At 36.7% G+C, this 25,641-nt stretch overlaps 1 protein-coding gene across 1 annotated transcript in view; it reads right to left on the reverse strand.

Moving 5' to 3' along the window:
• Positions 1-25,641, reverse strand: part of MIPOL1 (mirror-image polydactyly 1) — a 369,629-nt gene that overhangs the window by 43,119 nt on the left and 300,869 nt on the right. The window contains exon 10 of the mRNA XM_006835500.1: positions 24,591-24,821. Coding sequence (XP_006835563.1) covers positions 24,591-24,821 — 231 coding nt within the window. The remainder of the gene's footprint in view (positions 1-24,590; positions 24,822-25,641) is intronic.

Below are 25,641 nucleotides of genomic sequence, written 5' to 3' on the forward strand. Positions count from 1 at the left end.
CATCTTCTTTCGATGTTTTCAGTGACTTTCAATATTTTGCCTATAGAACTCCTTCAATATTGAAAGTTAAAGCTTGAATTTTTCTTCAGTTCTTACAGTTTGAAAAATGTTGAATGTGTTCTTCCCAACTGGCTTTCTAATTCTAGGATGATAATGAGACGCTACATATCACTATCTAAAACAAGGCCAGGGACCGACTGTGGAAAAGACATCAATTGCTCACATGCAAGTTCAGGCTAAAGCTGAAGAAAATTAAAACAAGTCCACTGGAGCCAAAATATGACATTGAATATATCCTAATTTAACTTAGAGACCATCTGAATAACATATTTGACACATTGAACACTAATGACCAAAGACCAGAAGAGTGGTTGCATGGCATCAAGAACATCATCCATTAAAAAGTCATTAAAAAGACAGGAAAGAAAGAAAAGGCCAACATCAGAAGAAATGTCAGAAGAGACTCTGAAACTTGCTCAAGTGTATAGAAGGAAAGGCAACTGTAAGAATCAACAAAGTAAAAGAGCCAAACAGAAAATTTCATCATAAAGAAATGTGCAAAGATTTAGATTTAGAAAACCAAAAGAAAAAAGCATACCAGCATTTCTCAAGCTGAAAGACATAAAGAAAAAATTCAAGCTTTGACTTATGATATTGAAGGATTCTATGGCAAAAATTGTGATGGAAGCAGGAAGAATCAAAAGAAGATGCAAAGAATACAGACTGTACCAAAAAGTACTGGTTGATGCTCAGCCATTTCCAGAGGTAGCATATGATTAAGAACCGATGGTGTTGAAGGAAGTCCACACTACACTGAAGGCAATTGGGAATGACAAAAACTCCAACAAGTGAATGAATATAAATTGAAATGCTTGAATAAAGAGATGAAACACTGGAGGTCCTCACTTGTCTATTCCAAGAAATTAGGAAGACACCTACCTGACCATCTGATTGACATAGATCCATCTTTGTGCCCATTTCAAAGAAAGGTGACCCGACAGAATATGAAAGTCATTGAACAATATAATTAAATCATGCAAGTAAAAAAAAATAATTATAAAAAGAGAATTCAAAAAACAATGGCAGTAATACATCATCAGGGGGCCACCAGAAATTCAAGCTGGGTTCAGAAGAGGATTTGGAATGGGAGATATCATTGCTGATATCTGATGGATCTTGACAATAACAACAGATAATACCATAAAAATTTTACTTGTGCTTTATTGTCTATATTAAGCTATATGACTGTGTGAATCATAGCAACCTAGGGATAATATTGCAAAGATGGATACTATAGAACACTTGATGGTGCTAATGAGAAACCTGTACATAGACAAACAGCAGTTATTCAAACAGAATAAAGGAATATTGAATTATTTTAAATTAGGAAAGGTATGTGTCAGGGTTGTATCCTTCCACCACACTTAATTCAATCTGCACACTGAACAAACAATCCTGAGAAGGTATCTTCAGGATTGGAGGAAGACTCAATAACTACCTGTGATATGCAGATAATGCAACCTTGTTTCCTGGAAGCAAAGAGGATTTAAAATATTTACCAATGAATATAAAAGACTGTAGATCTCAGTATGGACTGCACCTCAATGTAAAAACAAAAACCATCACAATTGGACCTGTAAACATCATGATCAATGGAGAAAATATTGAAGTTATCTAAGATTTCATTTTACTTGGATGTACAATCAACACTCATGGAAGTAGCAGTTAAGAAATCAAGACATAATATTGCATTAGGCAAAACCTTGTGCAAAAGACTTTTTTAAATTGTTAAAATGCATACATCAGTTTCACAACTAAGGTGTGCATGTCTCAAGCCATGGTATTTTCAGTTGCCTCACATTCATGTGAAAGTTGGGTAATGGATAATGCATTTGAATTACAGTGTTGGGGAAGAATATTCCAAATATCATGGACAGTCTGAAGAACATGCAAATCTCTTTTGGAAGAAGTATAGTCATAATAGGAGCCCTGGTGTGGTGCTACAGGATAATGTGCTGTATCACAAAGTCAGATTGAATCAAAAGGTAGGTAGTTCAAATCCACTAGCTGCTCCTTGGAAACCCTATACAGGGTTGCTATGGGTTGCTACTGACTCAACAGCACTTAACAACAACAAGTAATCATTATGCTCCTTAGAAGAGAGGATGGCTCTCACTCTTTGGATATGTTGTCAGGAGGGATCAGTCTCTGGAGAAAGACATCAAATTGGTAAAATGTAGGGTCAGCAAAAAAGAAGAAGACCCCCACCAAGATGAATTGACGCAGTGGCAGCAGCAATGGGCTCAAGCAATTTTGAGGGTGGCACAAGACCTGGCAGTATTTTGTTCTGTTGTGCACAGGATCGTCTTGCCAGCACCTTACACCAGTAATAACAGAGAGGAGATACATTATTATTAAAGGGATCAAGAATCAGGAAAGGCTGGGAAACACTGCTCTAACTCTGTGAAGATTTTTGATGAATTTAAACACAGAAAATTTTCAATTAATGATGAAGTGAATCACTGAATTTTATACTGTCAAATGAAATGCACCAAGCAAGGATAATTGGTAAGTTTTATTAAAGTATCTTATTAAGACTTCTTATTAAGCTACCTACTTTTGTTTTCACATGGCTTTAGAGTAATACTACACTTAAAAATGTAGGATTTTTTTCCTTCCTAACTTTCATAAAAGTCATACATAATTAGTACTGAATGAAATTTTCTAATGTCAACATTTCAAATTTTGAATTACAGGGGATACAAATCAACTGTATTCAAATTTAATTCAAAAGACTGGCAATGTCTTTTGGGAGACTAGTAGAAATAATATATCAATGCAACTTAAAAAACTTCAGACCAAGCATAGGCCAAATGAATAGAATATTCTACTTACTAACCTGGCATCATCATGGTCATTTTCTCTATCTGATTTATCCTTGATTTATAAAGAGCATATTATTTTGATATTGTAATAAAATTATTCAGGGTCTAGTATGCAATCAAATGAGTCTTGGAAGCATAGTAGATTACAAACTGGGCTGCAAACTGCAAGGTTAGCAATTCTAATCTGCCAGCAGCTCCTGGGAAGAAAGATGAGGCCTTCTGCTCCCGTAAAGATGTAGTCTTAGACACTGTATACAAGGGCGCTATGAGTCAGAACTGATTCAAGGGCACACAACCAACACCGCTATCCAATATGCAAACAGGTCCTTTCTATTGATAGATGTGAAAATGGATCTACCAAGTGTGAAAGATAATTGTAATAATGAAAAAGCAACAATTAATAAAAATGATGCAGGTGCTAGCTAAAAAGTGAGAAACAGGAGTTCAAACAGTAACCTGCACTAAGCCCCCAGGTTATGAACAGAATTATGGACAACTGGTTGTTGTTGTTGTTATTGGGTGTTGTTGAGTTAGTTATGACTTCATAGTGATCTTATGCACAACAGAAGGAAACACTGCCTGGTCTTGCGCCAACCTTAAAATTGTTGTTACGTTTCTGCCCATTGCTGCTATCACCATGTCAATCCACCTCATAGAGCTTCTTCCACTTTTTTTGCTGAATCTCCACTTTACCAAGCAAGATGTCCTTCTACAGGGATTGATCCCTCCTGACAACATATCCAAAGAATGAAAGAAGAAATCTAGCCACCCTTACGTCTAAGGAGCATTCTAGCTGGTGATGATTTCTTCCAACACAGATTTGTTCGTTGTACTGACAGTACCTACTACTTTCAATATTTTTCTGGAATACCATAATTCAAAAGCATCTATTCTTCTAGGGTCTTCCTTATTGTCTAACTTTAACATGCATATGAGGAGATTGAAAACACCATGACTGGGTCAAGCTAACTTTTATCCTCAAACTGAAATCTTTGCTCTTCAACACTTGAAAGAGGACTTTTGCAGCAGATTTGCATAATATAACACATTTTTTGACTGTTGCTTCCATGAGTGTTGGTTGTGGATCCAAGCAAAATGAACTCTTCACAACTTTAATATTCTCCTCTTCATTCATCATGTTGTTAACTTACTGGTCCAGTTGTGAGGATTTTTTTTCTTTTTACATTAAGGTGTAATCCATACAGAAGGTTGTGGTCTTTTACCTTTGTCATTAAGTATTTTAAGTCCTTGTTACTATACATGGTAAAGTGGAGATTCAAGCAAGCAAGACTGCGTCATCTGCATAGTTCAGATTGTTAATGAATCTTTCTCCAGTGCTGATGCCATCTTCCTTTTCAAGCTTCTCGGATTATTTGCTCAACATATAGTGTTGGTGAAAAGATACAATCCTATCACACACCTTTCTTGATTTTAAAGAACTTCTTGTTTTGTTTGAAGTACTGTCTCCTGATCTATGTGCAGATTCCTCAAGAGCACAATTAAGTGTTCTGGAATACCAATTCTTCCCCATGTTATTCAAAGTTTGTAAGATCCACACAGTCGAATGCCTTTGCGTAATCAATAAAGCACAAGTAAATATCTTTCTGGTATTTTCTGCTTTCAGCCAAGATCCAGCTGATGTCAGTAATGATAGCTCTAGTTTCATGTCCTCTTCTGAATCCAGTTTGAATTTCTGGTAGCTCCCTGTTGTTGTAGTGTTGCAATAGTTTTTGAATTGTCTTGAATAAAATTTTATTTGTATGTAATATTAATGATATTGTTCGATGATTTTCACATTCCACTGGGTCACCTCTCTTTGGAATAGGCACAAATGTGGATCTCTTCCAATCAGTTGGCCAGGCTTCCAAATTTCTTGGTATAGATGAGTGAAAACCCCCAGTGCTACAATAGTTTGTTGAAACATTTCAATTTGTTTTCACTCAATACCTGAAGACTTGTTTTTCACCAGTGCTTTCACTGCACTTTGGATTCCTCCCTTCGCTTGATTCTTGATCATATGCTACCTCTTGAAGTGGCTGAGCAGAGACCAATTCTTTTTAGTGAAGTGGTTCTGTGTATTCCTTCTGTCATTTTTTGATGCTTCCTACATCATTCAAAAATTTGCCCTTTTTTGGTTGCTATGACTAAGTACTGTTGATTTGATTCCGACTCATGGTGACCCTGTATAGGGTTTTCGAGGAGCAGTTGCTGGGTTTTAGTTACCGACCTTTCAGTTAGTATTCCAGTGCACTTCAAGACTCCATTTTGCTATGAATTTCTTTCTTCACTTAAAAAAATTTTTTTTTCCAGATTGAGAAATGCTGAGTGTGTTCTTCCCTTTTGGTTTTCTCATGCAGGTCTTTAAAGGCACTTTTCATTATAATATTTGACTTTGCCTTCTTGAGCTGTCCTGTGAAATTTTCTGTTCAGCTGTTTTACTTTCTCATTTCTTTTAGTTGCTTTAGTCTCTAAGTTCAAGAGCAACTTAGAGAGTCTCTTCTGACATCCATTTTAGTCTTTCTTTTTAATGACATTTTCCTTATTCTTGTATGATTTTCTTTTTTTGTTTGTTTGTCTTAAAGCTTTTATTGTGAATTTAGTGAGTGAAGGCTTAAAGGCCACCTCATCAGTTTTACATTCAGCAAATCATTGCAATGATTCCAATCCCCTCCATGCACCATCAGCTAATAGTATTTACCTCTACTCTCTCTTTGTTTTTTTTTTGACATCCATATACCACATTGAAAATATATAATCATTTAAATGTCCAAATAGCACAGTTTTCAAGCCAGCCTCCTGCCTGTAGGCAAACTGCCTTTCTCAGTTCATAGGCCTATAGTCCTCTGCTGCTCTCTCTCTCCATGTCATTGCCTCTGCCACCATCTCTGTTATTGCTACTTTTCTGGTTACGATCCTTCACTCCTCTCATGCTATTCCTTCTTGATGGTCCTAGGGTCTTCTGTTCCTACCATTAGCCCTGATAATAATTACTCAAAATGGAATAATAAAATCCTATCCCCATCACCAGACCCATCTGAACAAGAGAAAAACTATTCAGTGGGATTTCTATCTTACTCCTCTCATGCTAACACTACACACCCTCATGAAAGCTTGTAAGCCAACCACTTCATGCCTTTCCAGCCACCCATTTTTGATAGCTGAAATGTAAGTTGCTGTTCCCTATCAACCCAGCGTACTAAGGAGACATGCTTAATCCTTGATATGAAGAATCCATCCCTTTCTGTTGGAATTTTGGGTACTTTCATCTATAAGCAAAAGTCTAGTTGATCAGGTTGTAGCAATTTACACTTGCTCCCTATATTAATTGTGCTCATGAGGAATCTCTACCTGGATAAAGAAGCAGTTGTTCGAACAGAACATAGGAACACTGAATGTTTTAAAATTAAAAAAAGGTGTGTGACAAGGTTGTATTCTTTCACCATACTTATTGAACTTATATGCTGAGCAAATAATATGAGAAGCTGAGTTATATGAAGAAAAACGTGGCATCAGGATTGGAGGAAGACTCATTAACAACCTGCGATATGCAGATGATACAACCTTGCTTTCTGAAAGTGAAGAGGACTTAAAACAGTTACTGATGAAGATCAAAGAGCACAGCCTTCGGTATGCATTATATCTCAACACAAAGAAAACAAAAATCCTCACTACTGGACCAATAAACAACATTCTTATCAATGGAGAAAAGACTGAAGTTGTCAAGGACTTCATTCTTCTTGGATCAACTATCAACACTCAAGAGAGCAGCAGTCAAGAAATCAAACGATGCATTGCATTAGGCAAATCTGCTACACAAGACCTTTTTAAAGTGTTGAAGAGCAAAGATGTCAGCTTGAGGACTAAGGTGCGCCTGACCCAAGTCATGGTATTTTCAATAACCTCATTGGCATGTGAAAGCTGGACAGTGAATAAGGAACATAGAATAATTGATGCTTTTGAGTTATGGTGTTGGAGGAGAATATTGAAAGTGCCATGGGCTGCCTAAAGAACCAATAGATCCGTTTTGGAATAAGTGCAGCCAGAGTGCTCCTTGGAGTCTAAGGAGCGCTCTGGTAGTACAGTGGTTACGAGTCGGGCTGCTAACCTCATGGCCAGCATTATGAAACTACCAGCAGTTCCAGGGGAAAAACATGAGGCTTTATGCTCCTGTAAAGACTTACAACCTTGGAAACCCTGTTCAGGGTTGCTATGAGTTAGAATCTACTCCATGGCACACCACCACCACCAACACCATGTTGTTTAAAAAAAAGGCATTTGGAATGAATAAGTAATTAGTCTTGCAAAATTCTATAATATGATCTCTAGGATCGTTTTGTCACCAAGGCCATATTATCCAAATATTGGACCTTTCTCTTTGTTTCCAACTTTTGCATTCCAATCTCCAATGAATGTGCACCATTCCTCCTCAATTTGTCATTCTATCCATAGTAAAGCATATGATAGTTTGATTTAAAATTTCCAATAACAGTCCATTTCACCTAGCCATCAATATGGGTAGTATATTGATATTTACACATTCCATTTCATTTTTGATGACTTCCAATTTTCTTAGATTCATACTTTGTATACTTGCTTCTCTGATTACTAATGGATATTTGCAGCTATATCTTCTCACTTTGAGTTGTGTCCCATCAGCAAAAGAAGGTCTCAAAAGCTTCACTCCATCCATGTCATTAATGTCAACTCTATTTTGAGGAGGTAGCTCTTCCCCAGTCATATTTTGAGTGACTTCCAAACTGAGGATTTCATCTTCCAGCATTATGTCTGACAATGTTCCACTGATATTTATAAGGTTTTCAATGGTTAACATTCAGAAGTGGTCTACCTCTCCTTCTTCATAGTCTGTCTTAATATAGAAGCTCCAATTAAACCTGTCCACCATGGTTGATCCTGCTTGCATTTTAAAAACTGATGGCATGGCTTCCAGCATCACAGCAACACACAAGCCACCACATGATGACAAACCAAGGGTGGACTTCCAAACGTAAACCTTGAAAACATTTTTCTCATTTGTTCTTCCTGCTCCTTTTATTAATCTTATTATATAAAAGGCAGCACTTTATATATATTTTTTGATTTTTCCAGTTAGCAAGATATCCTTCCTGCAAATCATCCAAAAGATATCTTCTTTATTCTCCATCTTTTCAAAAAAATAGGTGTACTATATTATACTATGGAGTCCTGGTGTGGCGCTGTGGGTTAATGCGCCGGACTACAATGCTGTTTGAACTGCAAGGTCGGCAGTTTAAGCTCACCAGCTGCTCCTCAGAAACCCTATACAGGGTCTCTATGGGTCGGAGCCAACTTGACAGTACTTTACAACAACAACATACTACACTATATGCCACTGATGAATATTTGGGTTGTTGGTGTTTTTTTGTTTTGTTTTGTTTTTGCTATTACAAATGATACTGTAATGTTCTTGTTGTTTCATATTCATGAATACATTCCTGGATATATTCACAATCAATTCCTGAAAATGATTTTCCTCAGTCAAAGGTAAATGCATATATAATTTCATTAGATATTGCCAGATTCTCCTCCATAGGGGTTTTACCATTTTGCATCCCCACCTGCAATGTATGAAAACATACAGAATCCTTTTTACTTTGTTTCCAAGATCTATGTGAAGAATCTTTTGTTTTTCAAACATTTCATGGCATATATTATGTCTCAGGACTTTTGTAGAATGAGCGCAGGACTGCCAGGTTGGTTTGTACCACAAGGTCAGTGATTCAAACTCACCAGTTGCTCCCCAGAAACCCTATACTGGATCGCTATGAGTTGGAACTGACTTGACGACACTTAACAACAGCAAATATTATGTCTCATCAAAAAAATGGGTCCTGGTATAGTGCTGTAGGACAAGCACTGGATTGCCAATCACAGATCGCTAGTTCAAATCTATCCATCCTGTGATACATGATTACAGGCTACTATGCGTCGGAACTGACTCAACTTGGCACTTGACAACAAAAGGCCTTAATACTATTTTCCTAACTGTAGTGTAAGGATCACTTTTATATGGAGTGGAGTGCTGAGATTCATAGACGCCTACTTGCAGGCATAGCTGAGAAGAGGCTGTCCTGACTAAAGACCTGTATCCTGCATCATTTCTGATCCCGAATTGTAACCTGCTACTTCCTTAACACACTGAGTATGCCCTATGAGTTCATTCTATGGATTATGGAATGAATTATGGAACCCAGTGCAATGAATTATGGAACCCAACAGCAAAGTCGAGCGTGGTATGGGAATGGTGGCTGGTATTAAAGTTGGTAAAAAGATTGGAGAGAGGAGATATGTCTGACCTTCTCATCACAGGAATCAGCTTTGGTCTGGTGGTGATGGTGATTCTCTCTCCCACGAGAAGTTAGAGGATGTCAGAGGGCCCTACCACGCCATTGTTTACACTTACTGTTTCTGGTTCCAAAACAGTGATTCTAATTTTTATTTTTTAAATGTAATGCTTTTCAGTCAATGGCTTACATTTATAGAGCAGATTATACTTTCCAAGGCACTTTTATGCATATGTATTTAATTTGATCCTTGCATCCATGTTTTGAATCGAGTAAAGTTAAGTATTAACTTCATCTCGAAGATGAGGTAACTGAAAAGCTGCAGCTTAGTAACTGGCACATAAATAGTTAGTGACAGTCAAGGCTCCTGTTAGCTTGCTGGCATTGCTACTAGATGCTAAATTGCTTCTCCTTTACTTTTAAATTCCAGTGTAACAATTCATTATATGTTAAAGCTACTAGGTATACATACTTACTCATTGTGTTTGCATCACAAAGAACAGAAACAGAAAATGTATATTAAGTTGTTGAAATTCCCATTTTAAGGCATAGTAAAAATTTATGTTGGATAAAAAGCATTGAATTATTTTAGTTTAGCTCAAGAATTTTATAAACTATAAAGGAATAACCAAGTCTAAAATATAATTTATTCAGAAAAATATATTTTAAATGAAAATAAGACTCAGATAAATATAAGTTGAATACAATAAGTCATCTTTTAAAAGGGAGATTCAAAAAGTTAATGGAAAAATGAAACTAAAATATAGTGGAATTTTTCTATGAACTTCTTGAAGCCCCCTCATATAAACAATTATTGTGAATTTCTAAAATCTTTGAAAATCAAAGAAAAAGTAGTGAAAACGCAATTTCAAAACTGGATAAAGGTTCAAAGGCTTCCATTCCACTAAACAACCGTCTCTTTGAATTCTTTACAGAAAACAGTTCTACTCAAAGTGTAAATGTTTTGGTCTAAGCTTTAATTAGCATAATTTATCCTCGAATATGGCAATATATATTTATCCTATCAAATGAGCTTCAAGAAAATATTAAAGGATGACCTTAACAAACACTATAAATTGATACTACTCAAAAGAAGCAGTGAGCATAAATATACACCCAGAGATTTTGGTCTCTCTTTCTCCATAAAACACAATTTGTACATTAAAGATGCCATTTGTTTTTGAAGTTGAAAAATAACAAAAAGACTTTAGACCCACATATAAAAGGTACTCTTTTCATCCTTTTCTGAAACACTGACCTGTATACTCATTTAAAAATGAACACCACATCTTTACGTTATTAAATCTTTGTTTTGATCTATTAGTATTCACCAAAGTACCATTTTATAAAACCCCACACTGAATAGACAAGGCTGGAGGTGACCATCTGCAGCTTTAGAGTCTGAGTTTGAATTGATGAAAAGAGCTTTGTGTTTTCATTGCCAAGTTTGATTCTTCCAGTCATTAGGCATTCCTCTCAGATCCCATCAATGAAGCCCGATCTCCCTTACACCCATGTGTTAAATTCACTTCTCCTCATGGTTTCTTTTGCCAGCTCTACTCAAGAATGACTATTGGGTCTTATCCACATTCTTCTCACAGCTGTGTTAAAAAAGAGCATCAGAGAGTCTTCCTAAAACCCATATGTGTATCTGGTCAGTTCTCTGTCTTAGGGTCACCTCACATTGTGGTGTGATTATACAGAGATTCATTCTTGTTCTTGAACTGTGATACTCCCATCCTTCTGGGAAAGATTAGGCCCTTCAGTCCGATGTAGAGAACGTCTTGGAACACTGATGTGAAATACACACAACTCAGCTCAGAAGGCAGATTAGTTTAACTTAAGGGGGAGGACATTTCAATATATTAAATATGCTGATATGTTGTGTTTATCATTACGTAATGTTTTATATGGCAAATAGTAACACAATGAGAAACAATGTATATATTCTCATGCTCTTATGATACTAACAAAAAAGATAAAGGATGATGTTTCAAGAGTTATTAGTTTTCATGGCACAAACGGCAAAAGACTTAAATAATTAGTTAAATAACTAATTAAAAAATTAGTTCCCAAATAGAATGTACTCTATAATATTTGGAATCTTATTTTTCATTTTTAGCCAATCTTTCTACAAAAACACCTGATAAAGAAATTTATAATAAGACAAATATATTTTATTTTAAATTAAGGAAATTAACTAGATTAAGAACAGAAGGGGCGGGGAAATGCTTAACTTTGCTGTTCAAGAATAATAAAATAATACAAAGAAGATAAGGCAATAGACTTCAATAGCTACTATTTACAATACTGCTATGTAGTTTTTTCCTTAAATGTAAATGATCAAGAATAAAGTTTATGTTGTGAACAGTGTTTACGGTTTCACTATTAGACAAAATTACACTGAAATAAGCAAAGTATTAGTACAACTATAAATTTATTCAGGATCTAATATGGGCATTGCACAAAAATTGAGTGGAAAAATAATCAATCTGCATTCCTACTTGATTTGAGTTCAATTCACTTTTTCCAATTACATTTTCCTTACCTAGTAAGGAAGTTTTAAGTGAATATTTATCTGATTAAGTTACCTGTATACACCAGACTTCGGGTGACTATGCAGTTCTTGTGCCATTGAGTCGGTTTTGTCTCATAGCAACACCTGAATAGGGTTTCCTAGGAGCAGTTGGTGAGCTTGAACTGCCAACCTTGTGGTTCAAAATGGCTATACTGAGGATTTTTATTTAAACCCACACATATCAAAAAACCAGATACTAATTTATATAAAAATGTAGATACAGTATATGCAACTATGTGTTTAAGGATAAATAAAATGAACTGTGATGTTCTGAGTGAGTATAATGTGGTTCAGTACAATCCAAACAGGAATGGTAAGAACTGTGGAAAATTTAACTGATCCAATAGCTTCTGTTCATTTTTTGTTGTTGTGTGTGAGCTGCCAACCTTGCAGTTAGCAATCCAGTGCTTATTCCTGCAGTGTCGCATGTTGTTGTTGTTAGGTGCCATGGAGTCCGTCTGAATCATGGTGACGTATGCACAACAGCACAAAACACTGCTGGGCCCTGCACCGTCCTGCTTGAGCCCATTGCTCTTACCACTGTGCTAATCCGTCTCATTGAAGGTCTCATTTTTTTTTTGCTGCCCACCCGCTTTACCAAGCACGATGTCTTTTTCCAGGCACTGGAACCTCCTGATAAAATGTCTGCGTATGAGAGACGAGGCCTCACAATCCTGGCTACTAAGGAACATTCTGGGTGTACTTCTCCCAAGGCAAATCTGTTTGTTCTGGCAGTTCATGGCACTTCCCATATTCTTCTCCAATACTATAATCCAAACATGTCAATTCTTCTACGGTTTTCCTTATTATGGTCCAAGTTTTCACATGCATATGAGGCTGTTGAAAACACCATAGCTTGGACCAGGCACACATCAGTCCTTAAAGCGATCTTTTTGCTCTTGAACAGTAGTGCAACATATCACTTGACTGCTGCTTCCATGAGAGTTGAGTGTGGATACAAGCACAATACTATCTTGGACAACTGTGATCTTTTCTCCATTTATCATGATGTTATTTATTTGTCCAGTTGGAGGATTTTGTTTTTTTATTATTTTTAAATTGAGTTGCAAGCTATGCTATACTTACTTGATCTTCATCAGTAAGAATTTTAAGTCCACTTTGCTTTCAGCTAGCAAGATTGTATCATCTGCATATGTTGTTGTTAAGTGCAGTCGAGTTGGTTCCAACCCATAGCGATCCTGTATAGGGTTTCTGAGGAGCAGCTGGTGAGCTTGGACTGCAGACCTTGTGATTCAAATCAACTTTGCAATCGAGTGCATTAATCCACAGTGCCACAGCAGGGCTCCTCATCTGCATATAGCAGGTTGTTGATTTCCTACAGTACTTATGTCACGCTCTTCTTCATATAATTTAACTTCTCAGATTATTTGCTCATCATGCAGATAAAATAAATATGGTGAAAGAATACAACCCTGGCACCCATCTTTCCTGATTTTAAACTATTCAGTATCCCCTTGTTCTGTTTGAATGTCTGCCTCTTGGTCTATGTACAGTTTCCTCACGAGCACAACCAAGTGTTCTGGAATACCCATCTTCACAGTGTTATGCATAGATTGTCATGATGCACACATTCAAAAGCTTTTGCATAATCAATAAAGGACAAGTACACATCTTTCTGGAATTTTCTGCCTAAAGCCAAGATCCATATGACATCAGCACTGATGTCCCTAGTTTCAGTCCTTTTCTGAATCCATCTTGATTTTCTGGCAGTTCCCTGTTGATATACTATTGCAGCTGTTTGTTTGTTTTTAATGTTTTATTGTGAATTATGTGATCGTTTACATTTTACATGGGAGAGCATTAGCTTTACATTTATCCTATTGTATATAGCTTCATTGCCATGGTTCCAATCCCCTCCATGCATCATCAACCTACCAATCATCAACCAACCAAAGGGTATACTCTGCAAGCCTGCCCCCTGATCGTCAGCACACAGCCCCTCTCCTTCTCTGGATCTAGAGTCCTGAGCCTGTCCATTTCTCTACGTCATCATCTCTGCCTCTATCTCTGGCATCACCGTTTCTCTGGGTAGGGTCCCGCACTCCATTCTTCTCCCTTGATGTTCCCAGGGACCTCCGCTCCTGGACTGCAAAGTCAGTCACTACTCCTCCTTTTGCTACAAAATGTCCACCTTTACATTTCCAACCCTCACAGTCAATCCTGATAACAATTATTCACTATTGTACCACAAGATACCTATCCCCATTTCCTTTCAGCAGCCCCACCCAGACCTATTAGATACTACTCAGAGGAGATTCTATATTCCTCCGGGTCCTCTGGATCTAGGCTCCCTCTTAAAAGCTTGTAAGCCAGTCTGTTGCAGCTGTTTTTGAATTACTTTCAGTAAAATATTACTAGCATGTGACATTAATTATATTGCTTGATGATTTCTGCACTCCACTGGGTCACCTCTCTTTGGAATGAGCTTAATTATGGACCTCTTCCAATCATTTAGACAGGTAGCTGTCTTCAAAATTTCTTGGCATAGTTGAGTTCTGTATCAGTTGAAATATTTCAGTTTGTATTCTGTCAATTCCTAAAACCTTGTTTTTTGCCAATGCCTTCAGTGCACCTTGGACTTCTTTCTTCAGAATCATCAGTTCTTTATCATATGCTACCTCTTGAAATGGTTGAATAGCGACCATTGTTTTTTGCTACATTAAATCTTGGTATACCTTATATTCTCTTTCGTTGCTCTTTGAATCATTCACTGATTTGCCCACTGTTGATGTTAAGTGCCATCAAGTTGGTTCTGACTCATAGTGACCCTCTACAGGGTTTCTGAGGAGCAGCTGGTGGATTGAACCACCAGCCTGTGCTTAGCACTCTAGTGCTTATTCTACAGCATCACGCCAGGACTTCAATATTGCAAATCTAAGCTTGACTTTTTTCCCTCAGTTCTTTCAGCTTGAGAAATGCTGAGTGTATTCTTCCCTTTGCTTTTCTAATTCCAAGTCTTTATGCACTTCATTATAACATTTCACGTTTTCTTCTCAAGCTCCCCTTAGAAATTGTATGTTCAGCTAGTTGACTTACTCATTTCTTCCTTTTGCCTTAGGATATCTATGATGGAGAGCAACTTTCAGAGTGTCTTCTGACATCCACTTTGGTCTTTTCTTTCTCTCCTGTCTTTCTAATGACCTTTTAGTTTCTTTCTGCATGATGTTCTTAATGTCATCCCACAGTTCTTCTGGGGTTGGGTCATTAGTGTCTATTGCAGCAAATCTGTTCTTAAGATGATCTCTACATTCAAGTGGGATATATTCGAGGTCATATTTTGGCTCGCACGACTGTATTTTAATTTTTTTCAGCTTCAACCTGAACTTGCCTACTAGCAATTGATTGTGTGTTCCACAGTCTGCATTTGGCCTTGCTTTGGCTGATAATATTGAATTTCTTCATCATCTCTTCTCAGAGTTGTAGTCAGTTTGGTTCCTGTGTATTCCATCTGGTGAGGTTCATGTGTATAGTTGTCTTTTTATATTCTTTAAAAAGGTATTTGCAATGAGTAAGTCATTGCTATTGCAAAATTCTATTATTTGATTCCAGCATCATTTCTATCACCAAAGCCATATTTTTCAACTACTGATTCTCCCACTGTTTCCAACTTTCACATTCCAATCACCAGTAATTACAAGTGCATCTTCATTACATGCTTGATCAATTTCTGCCTGAAGAAGTTGATTGTTGTTGTTGTTAAGTGCCATTGAGTCAGTACCAACTCATAGCAACACTGCATAGGGCTTCCAAGGATATAAATCTTTACAGGAGCAGAAAGCCTCATCTTTCTCCTGTGGAATGGTTGGTAGTTACGAACTGCTAACCTTGAGGTTAGTAGCCCAACTTGTAACCACTATGCTACCAGAGCTCCTTGAAAATGTTAATAGAATTCTTCAATTTCTTCATTACTGGTTGGTGTATAAATTTGAATAATAGTGGTGTTAACTGGACTTTCCCTGTGGGCATATGTATTTTATCCTATCTCAGATGCCATTGTACTTCTAGATAGATTTTGAAATGTTCTTTTTGGTGATGAATGCCGTGCCATTCCTCTTCAGTTTGCCATTCCTGGTGTAGTAAACCACATGATTTTAAGATTCAAAATGGATAATACCAGTCCATTTTAGCTCAGTAATGCCTAGGATATTGATTTTTATGCATTCATTTCATTTTTGACAACTTCCAAATTTTCTGGATTCATACTTCGTACATTTCATGTTCCAATTATTAATGGATGTTTGCAGCTGTTTCTCCTCATTTTGAGTTGTGCCGCATCAGCAAATGAAGGTCCTGAAAGCTCTACTTCATTTGAGTCATCATGGTCAACTCTATTTGAGGAGGCAGCTCTTCCCCAGTCACATTTTGAATATCTCCCAACTTGAGGGGCTCATCTTCTAGCACTATATCTGACAACCTTCTGGTAATATTCATAAGGTTTTCAGTGGCTAAACATTCAGAAGTAGTCTGCCTCTTCTTCCTAGTTTGTCTTAGTCTGTTAGCTCCTCTGAAATGCATCCATCATGGGTCACCCTGATGGTACTTAAAATATTGGTGGCATAGCTTCCAGCATCACAGCAACACACAAGCCACCACAGTATGGCAAACTGACAGACTTATCTATTATAAGTGTCTGTTGTTGTTGTTGTGTCAATGAGTTGGTTCCAACTTAGCGATCTTGTATAGTTGTTTCCAAGGAGTAGCTGGTGAGTTTGAAAAGCTGACTTTGTGGTACAAACCAACTTTGTAGCCCAGTGCTTATTCTACAGTGCTCTAAAATGATATGAACTCTATCAACAAAAACAATAACAAAAACTTAATTTTATTTAGTATTAAACCAAAACTTGTGGAATTATCTCAGTGTTTACTGTTTTGCTGTTTTTTCTTTTGTGTTTTCCTCTTCTAAAACATGTTTCATCCATCCTGCTGTTGTTGTCATTAGGTGCCATCGAGTTGCATCTGACTCATAGAGACCCTATCTACAACATAATGAAACTCTATCTGGTGTTGCTCTAGCCTCACAATCGTTTTGTTTGAGCCCATTGTTACAGCCACCATATCATTGAGGTCTATCTCTTTTTCAATAACCCTCTACTTTAGCAAACATGATGTCTATCTCCAGAGTCTGGTCCATCCTAACCACGTGTACAAAATATGTGAGACTAAGTCTTGCCATACTCATTTCTAAAGATCATTCTGCATGCATGTCTTCCAAGGCAGATTTGTTTATTCTTCTGACAGTCTATGGTATTTTCAGCATTCTTCCCAAATACCACAATTCAAAAGCACCAAATCTTCTAATCTTGCTTACTTATTGTTAAGCTTTCACATTCATGAGACAACTGAAAATACCATAGCAAGGGTCAGGCAGAATTTATTCCTTAAAATGACATCTTTGCTCTTTAAAGAGGTCTTGTGCAGCAGATTTGTCCAGTGCAATATGTCATTTGATTTCCTGACTGCTGTTTCCATGAGTATTGATTGTGGATCCAAGGAAAATTAAATCCTTGACAACTGAAAAATTTTCTACATTTATGTGATGTTGTTTATTGGTCTAGTTGTGAGGATTTTTGTTTTCTTTACATTAAGTTGTAATCCATACTGAAGGCTAAATTGTTTGATTTTCATCATCAAGTGCTTTTTTTTTGTTTGTTTGGGGTGATGATATTGAACATTCCCATCATTTCTTCCCACAGATAGAGTCAATCTGATTTCTGTGTAGCCTACCGGGCAAGGTCCAGGTGTAAAGTTGCCATTTATCTTGTTAAAAAAGGTACCTGCAATGAATAAGTCATTGGTCTTGCAAAATTTTACCATGCACTTTCCAGCTTCATTTTGATCACCAAGGCTATACTTCTCAAGTACTGATCTCTACTCTTCGTTTCCAATTTTTGCATTCTGATCACTAGTAATTACCAGTGTGTCTTGATTGCATGTTTGATCACAGTAAAAGAAGAGGGCTATGACATAGTAAAGCAAGACCCAATGCTTCAGGTCATGGAGAAGGAAGAAAATCAGGCTTGAGACAAGGCTCAGGGTTAAGAAGTTGGTAGAATGCTTCAATTTCTTTATCACTGGTTGATGTGTAAATTTGAATAACAGTTTAATTAAATAGTGTTCTTATAGGTGTATAGATATTATCATATCATAGACAGCATTGTATTTCAAGATAGATCTTTTTGATGATGAATGTAATGCAATTCCTCTTCAATTTGTCATTCCCAGCTTAGAAAACCATATTATTGTCCGATTCAAAATTCAAGGTATTAAACAAATACCAGTCCACTTCAGCTCATTAATGCCTAGGATATTGATTTTTATGCATTCCATTTCATTTTTGCAGCTTCCAATTTTCTGATTCACATTTCATACGTTCTACATTCTGATTATCCATGGATGCTTACAGCGGCTGCCTCTCATTTTTAGTGGTCCATCATCAGCAAATGAAGGTCATGAAAGATGTGCTTTACCCACATAATTAAGGTCAACATTACTTTGACAAGGCAACTCTTTCTCAGTCATATTTTGAATGTGTTCCAACCTTAGAGACTCATCTTTTACCACTATATCAGACAACGTTTTGCTGCTATTCAGAAGGTTTCTATGGGCCAATTCCTCTGGTGTGGATCACCTATCCCTTCTTCATATCGGTTCTTCGGAAGGTACAGATAACCTGTCCACCATGAATGAACCTGCTGGTAGTTGGAATACCAGTCACATAGCATCTAGCATTATGGCAACCCTTAAGCCACCACAGTATGACAGAAATATTGGGTCATTTATCCTAGAATGCAGAATGTCATCTACTGGGAGACAGCTTCTGAAATAAAGGCATAAATTAACTGAAAGACACCTTGTTGTAATGTAATTTTTCATTCCTTCCTACTCTCATGCGCATTAAAATTCATACCATAAGGACAAATTTTTTATAAAGTTCTGTATCAGAGAAGGTATAGATATTTCAGGCTATGAGAGTTCCTTTTCTTCTATCCACTGGAATTTCTCAAATTCTGGATTAGGCTTCACACCTAATAACCCTATAGTTATCATTCCTAGAACTAAGGAGTCCAGCTGTGGTGCTGCAGGATAATGCAATGGACCACAAGGTTGGTTTAAACCACAAGTCAGCAGTTCAAACTCACCAACTGCTCCTTGGAAACCCTAAACAGGGTTGCTACGAGTCAGAACCAACTCAACTGCATTTAAAAACAACAGAAGCAAGGAGTGAGTTAGACAATTGAAGCTATGTTTCTTCTCCTGTTACAGTGAAATGTTTACTAAAGGTCAATGTAGAGGCCTAAATTATCTTTTTTCTTTTCCACAATATTCATTACATTTTAAATTAATTTATCTGCCTCTTTTGACTTTGACATTACAGTGTTCCCACATATTCTGCCTGTTGCACGGGCTCCATTCAGGTATCTCTCAGATGTCTTCCTTAATCTTGAACCCTGTCTCAACCCTGATTTTCATCTTTTCCATGGGTCTTGTTCTATCTTGTCATAGACCCACTCTTTCATTGTGGTGAAATATATGATATATAACATAACATTTACCACTTTAACCTTTTTAATATTTGGATGATCAACATAACATTTTGAAAGTACTAAATATATAGTCCTGTGGCACTGTTATTGTGGTTAATTGCTGTTGAGTAAGTTCCAACCTATAATGACCCTATACAGGGTTTCCAAGGAGCAGCTGGTGGGCTTGAACCACCAACCTCACATTTCAAATGATTTTGCAGTCCAGTGCATTAACCCAATTAAGTACTTTCAAAATGTTGTGTTAAGCACTCAAATATTTTTTCAGTAAATAACTGTCTCTCAAACTATGGTAGATAATCCTATGTGTAAAAAAAGAAGCTATAAAAAAACCTAAAGAGCCCTAGTGGTGCAATGGTTGAATGCTTGGCTGCTAGCTCAATAGTCTGGTTCGAGCCCATCAACTGCTCCAAGGGAGAAAAGACATGGTTACCTTCACCAGCAAAGATTTCAGCCTAGGAAACCCTTGACGTAATTCTGCTCTGTCCTATAGGGTTACCATGATTTGGAATCTATTTGATGGCACACATCACCATCACCACCACCAACAACAAAACCTATACTATAACTAAGTGATTCACTAAACAAACATATAATAGCACTGATAACTTCCATACAATACACACTTGTTAGATAGAGTACCACAAGGACCAATTACATTCCATAAGTCAATGTATATTTAGGCAACTGAAAATGTGTTTTATGATTTACCAACTCCGAATATGACATTGCTAAAAAGCATACTATGTGTTCAAGAACACACATTAAGCATGTAAAATGTTACATAGCTGAGTCCATTTTCTATAGACAAATAACAATGTAGCTATCCTATTTAGATCTAGATTTAAAAGGTGACTTTCAAAGATAACTGGTGAAGGCATTTGCTGATAAATTCACATATTAACTATTGTATCTATTGTCTGATGAGGTAGCTATCTTACTTCACAGAGTTGCTAAATCTCAAACAAAAAAAAATTGAAGAACAATTTCTAGAGAAGATTTTAAGTCCTCCACTTATAAATTATACTAATAAATAAAAGCCAACTTTAGACATTATATTACATATTGATTTTAAATTCATGCCTGAAGTGAGAGACTAAAAAAAAAAAAGGTTATTCTTTAATTTAATCAACAACTATTTACCAAGTGTTCAGACATGTTTACTGTTGCTTTAGTACATGTAGTCCAGCCAAGATATTAAACCAAAAAAGTCACAGGTAAAGTTGACAGAAACAATCATTCTGATGAAAAGACAATGGATTGATAAAAACATTTACTGGTGTTTTGCATATTAAACTTCTTAATGATATTTTAGCACAATGATTTTTTGTTAGAACTAAAATAAGATTCTGGAGCCAGAAATAAAGCTAGAAAATTTGAGTGAAATCTTTTGATGAAACAGTATGCTTTTTAAAAAATGACAATAGCAGGTTGGTTTTTTTTTTTTTTTAACCAACAAACTGTGGAAATGCTCTTTCCTTTCCCAGAACCCAGAGTCATCGAGTCCATTTTATAGATTAGCCATCAAACAGATTAAGCATCTGAGTTTGTGGAAAGTATGTTTGTTTTAAGCTAAGAACCCTTGTGTGACACTATGGTGATTCTCCTGATATTTCAAAGACAACTACAGACAGCTCTTACCAGCAGGAAAACCTCAACTTCTTCACAGAAACCAGTATTTGGTCAAGAGGCAAGGACGACTTTGTAAGCTTTCTATGTTCTTTTTCTGGCAATACTACTCAAAGCATGCAGGATGCGCTATAATTTAAAGGGCTATTTTCTACTTTAAAATCTATCAGTTGAAAGGATTTATATTGATATTGGGAGTGCAGTGATGATGAAATGTAAGTGCTGGATTGAGAACCACAAGGTCAGTGGTTGAGCCCACTAGCCAGTCTGTGGGAGAAAGATGAGGTTTTCTGCTCCTGCAAAGATTTATGGCCTCAGCTACCCTGTACAAGGTAACTGTGGGTCAGAACCAACTCAATGGCACTTAACAACAACACAACATATTAATATTTGATATTTTAATTATGCTGTGAAAATTTAGATCAGCAGAACTCACATAAATTTAAGATGGTATGTGACAAATGTGGGTGCTTTTAAAGTAAGATTTTTGCATAATGAAAACAGCTATGGGTCAGAAGCAACTCAACAGCACTTGACAACAACAACTATTATAATTATTTAGAATCAAGTAAAGGTTAGAGAGTGAATGGTAACATATAACTATTATATATAAAGTTTTATTTTATGAGGAGCGGTGGCCAGCTCTTTTCCACTTCCATTTAAAATAGCTTCTAAACTTATAAGCCTTGTAATTATTTTCATTTCATGCAGTTCTGTAGTTGGGTGGTGTAGTGGGTCATGTGTTAGGCTGCTAATCACAAGGTCAGCAGTTCAAACCCACCAATCATTCTGCAAGAGAAAGATGAGGCAGTCTGCACCTATAAAGATTTGTAGTCTTGGATATCCTAAGAAGCAGCTCTATTCTTCTGTGTTGTTAGGTGCCATCTAGTTGGTACTGACTCATGGTGCCCTTATGCACAACAGAACAAAACACTGCCCAGTTTAGTGCCAAACTCAGGATTATTGCTATGCTTGAACCCATTGCTGCCCCCACTGTGCCAATTCATCTCATTGGGGTTTTCCTATTTTTCACTGACCATGATTTTATTAACCATGATGTCCTTCTCCAGGAAATGTTCCCTCCTGATAGATAATAAGTAAAAATTATGAGAGAAAAAGTCTGACCATCCTGCTTCCAAGGAGCATTCTGGCCATAATTCTTCAAGCACAGATTTCTGTATTTCTCTAGCAGTCTATAGTACTTTGAAAGGAGCTCTGGTAGCATAGTGGTTACGAGTCAGGCTGCTAACCTCAAGGTCAGCAGTACGAAACTAGCAGCTGCTCTTCAGGAAACAGATGAGGCTTTCTGCTCCTGTAAAGATTTACAGCCTTGGAAACCCATTGCAGGGTCACTATGAGTCGGAACTGACTCCACGACACACTGCCACCACCACCATGGTACTCTGAAATTTCTTCAGTAACACCATAATTCAATTGTATCAATTTTTCTATGGTCTTCCTTATTCTTTGTGCAATTCTCACATGCATGTGAGGCTATTAAAAATACTATGGCGTGGGTCAGGTGCACCTTAATTCTAAAACTGATATCTTTGCTTTTCAAAACTTTAAAGAGGTCTTGTACAGCAGATTCGCCTAGTGCAATATATAGTTTAATTTCTTGACTGCTGCCTCCATGAATGTTGTTTGTGGGTTCAAGCAAAATGAAGTCTTTAATTACTTCAATCTTTTCTCCATTTATCTTGATGTTTCTAGTGGTGAAGATTTTTGTTTTCTTTACATTGACACGCAACCCATACTGAAGATTGTGGTCTTTGATCTTTACCAGTGAATATTTTAAGTCCTTTTCTCTTTCAGCAAGCAAGGTTGTGTCATCTTCATATTGTAGGTTGCTAATGACTCCTCCAATCTGATGCCACATTCTTCATATAATCTAGTTTCTCGAATTATTTGCTCAGCATGTTGTTGTTGTTAAGTGCTGTCGAGTCGGTTCCGACCCATAGTGACCCTGTATAGGGTTTCCAAGGAGCAGCTGGTGAGCTTGAACTGCCAACCTTGCAGTTCAAAGGTCTTTGCAGTCTGGTGCATTAACCCCCAGCACCACACCAGGACAGACTGAATAAATATGGCAAACACCTTTCCTGATTTTAAACCATTCAGTATTCCCTTGTTCTGTTCAAACGACTGCCTTTGGACCTATGTACAGTTTCTTTATGAGCAAAATTAGGGGTTCCTGAACACTCATTCTGTGCAATGTTGTCCATAGTTTGTCATAATCTGCACACTAGAAAGCCTTTGCATAGTTAATGAATCACAGTTAAACATCTTTCTGGTATTGTCTGTTTTCAGCTAAGGTCTATCTGACGTCAGTAATAATATCCCTATTCCACATCCTCATCTGAATTCAGCTTGAACCTCTGTCAATTTCCTGTCAATGTATTGTTGCTGCCGTTTTTGAATTATCTTTAGGAACACATTACTTGCATGTGATATTAATGGTACTGTCCAATGATTTCCACACGCCATTAGCTCACCTCTCTTTGGAATAGGCACAAATTAAGGATCTCTTCCAATCACTTAGCCAGTTAGCTGTCTTCTAAATTTCTTGGCATAGATGAGTGAGTGTCTCTAGTGCTCCATCAGTTTGTTGAAAGATTTCAAGTAGTATTCCATCAATTTCTGGAGTTTTGTTCTTTGCTAATGCCTCCAGTGCAAATTTGACTTCTCTTTTCAGTACCATTGGCTATTGATCATATGCAACCTCTTGAAATGCTTCAACATCAACCATTTATTTTGGTACAGTGGCTGTGTATTCCTTCCATCTTCTTTAGATGCTTCGTGTATCATTCAGTATTTTCCCCAAAGTTTCTTTCAGTATCTCAAGTCGAGGCTTGAATTTTTTCCTCAGTTCTTTCAGCTTGTTTTTCTAATTCCAAATCTATGCACATTTCATTATAATATTTGATTTTGTCTCCTTGAGCTACCCTTTGAAAATTTCTGTTCAACTTTTTTACCTCCTTGTTTCTTCCATTTGTTTTAGTATCTCTACACTGGAGAAAAAGTTTCAAAATCTGTTATTCCATCACTTTGGTCTTTTCTTTCTATTTCATAGTTTTAATGACATTTTGCTCTCTTCCTATGTGGTGTTCTTGATGTCATCCCACCTCTCTTCTGGTTTTTGGTCATTAGTGTTTGATGCATCAGATCTGTTCTTGAGATGGTCTCTAAATTTAGGTGGGATATGTTCAAGGTCCTGGAGATATCATATTATAGGTTACAAATTATCTCAATTCAAGCTGGATTATCAAACAAAGCTTTATGAGTACAGGCGGTAATTTGACTGATGTGTTTTCCTTTGTTAATAATTTTTCTATTAAGTTGGGAGGGCAAAATGCTTTTTAAGTAGTACAGTCTTCAAGAACTGATAAAGATCAGTTATTAAATAAAATTATTTGCCTAAATAGTAATGATTCCCAAGAAAATAACTTTTGACTCTAAGAATGAGTGATATGTAATCTATCAATTTCATTTAGTCTAATCTACTTTTGCTTTAAACTATGAAAAGTGCCAGATAATAAATAACATTGTTTAATCATCAAGACAGTTCTGTTTTCTTTCATTTTAAGCTTTTGAAGTAATGAAAGATCATTTTACTTACTTCTGAACTTTTTCACTGGCCACTTGGGAGGCCTCTATGGCATGCTGAAGCTGTAATTCTGTGTTTGCTCGTTCTGTCAGAACTTGCTGTAGTTGGGTAGCCAGCTCCTCATTTTGTTGTTGAGTGATGGAAATGACGTTCTCTCTGTTTTTCAAAGCTTCTTCATAGGTTCTAAGGGTATGGTTAAACTGATCCTTCAGATTTTCTTCTTGGGATAATGATTTGTGTAAACTGAAAAAATACAAAAGTAAGCAATTTAAACATAATGTGTAGACTCATTGGTCAATGATATATTTAACAAAAATCTCAATTTTTCTAAAAATCAGTTCAACAAAATAAATGTTCTTTCAAGTTGTATATTTAAAAAAAATGTAAATGAGTAAATAAGAAAATTGTAAAGTTGCAATATTTATCATTGACAATTATTCTAAAAATATTCCATTGTGTATTTGGTGAAAGTTTACATAGCAAATTCGGTTCTCATTTAATAATTTCTATGCATATTGTTCAAGGAGCTCTGGTAGTATAGTGATTGCAAGTCAGGCTGCTAACCTCAAGGTTAGCAGTTCAAAACCAACAGCTATTTTGCAGGAGAAAGGTGAGGCTGTCTGCTCCCGTAAAGATTTACGGCCTTAAAAGTTCTATGCATGGTCGCTATGAGTCAGAATTGGCTCCATGCCACCAACACCACCACATACTATTGCTCAGTGACACTGGCTACACTTTTCACAATGTGCCAGTATTCTTATTATTTTCATTTTTCTTGTTCTGTTCGAGCTTCCCTGTCCTCCCTTATCCCTTGTTCTGATCAAGCTTCCTTGTCCTCTCTTATCTTCTCATATTTATTCTAGGATAAATGCTTACTGTTAGTTTTTATTTAGAGAAGCACAGCACTCACAGGTGATATTATTTAGTTTAAGGGACAATCTATCATTTGGTTGAATGGTGACTTCTGACAGTGATTTGAATTCCAAGTTTATTCCAGGGTGATAGTCAAGTGGGTTTTTCTTGACTCTACTGGTCCAGTAACTATGACCTATTTTTTTTTTTT

Source organism: Chrysochloris asiatica, unplaced genomic scaffold (assembly GCF_000296735.1).
Source record: "Chrysochloris asiatica unplaced genomic scaffold, ChrAsi1.0 scaffold00017, whole genome shotgun sequence".
NCBI lineage: Eukaryota > Metazoa > Chordata > Mammalia > Afrosoricida > Chrysochloridae > Chrysochloris > Chrysochloris asiatica.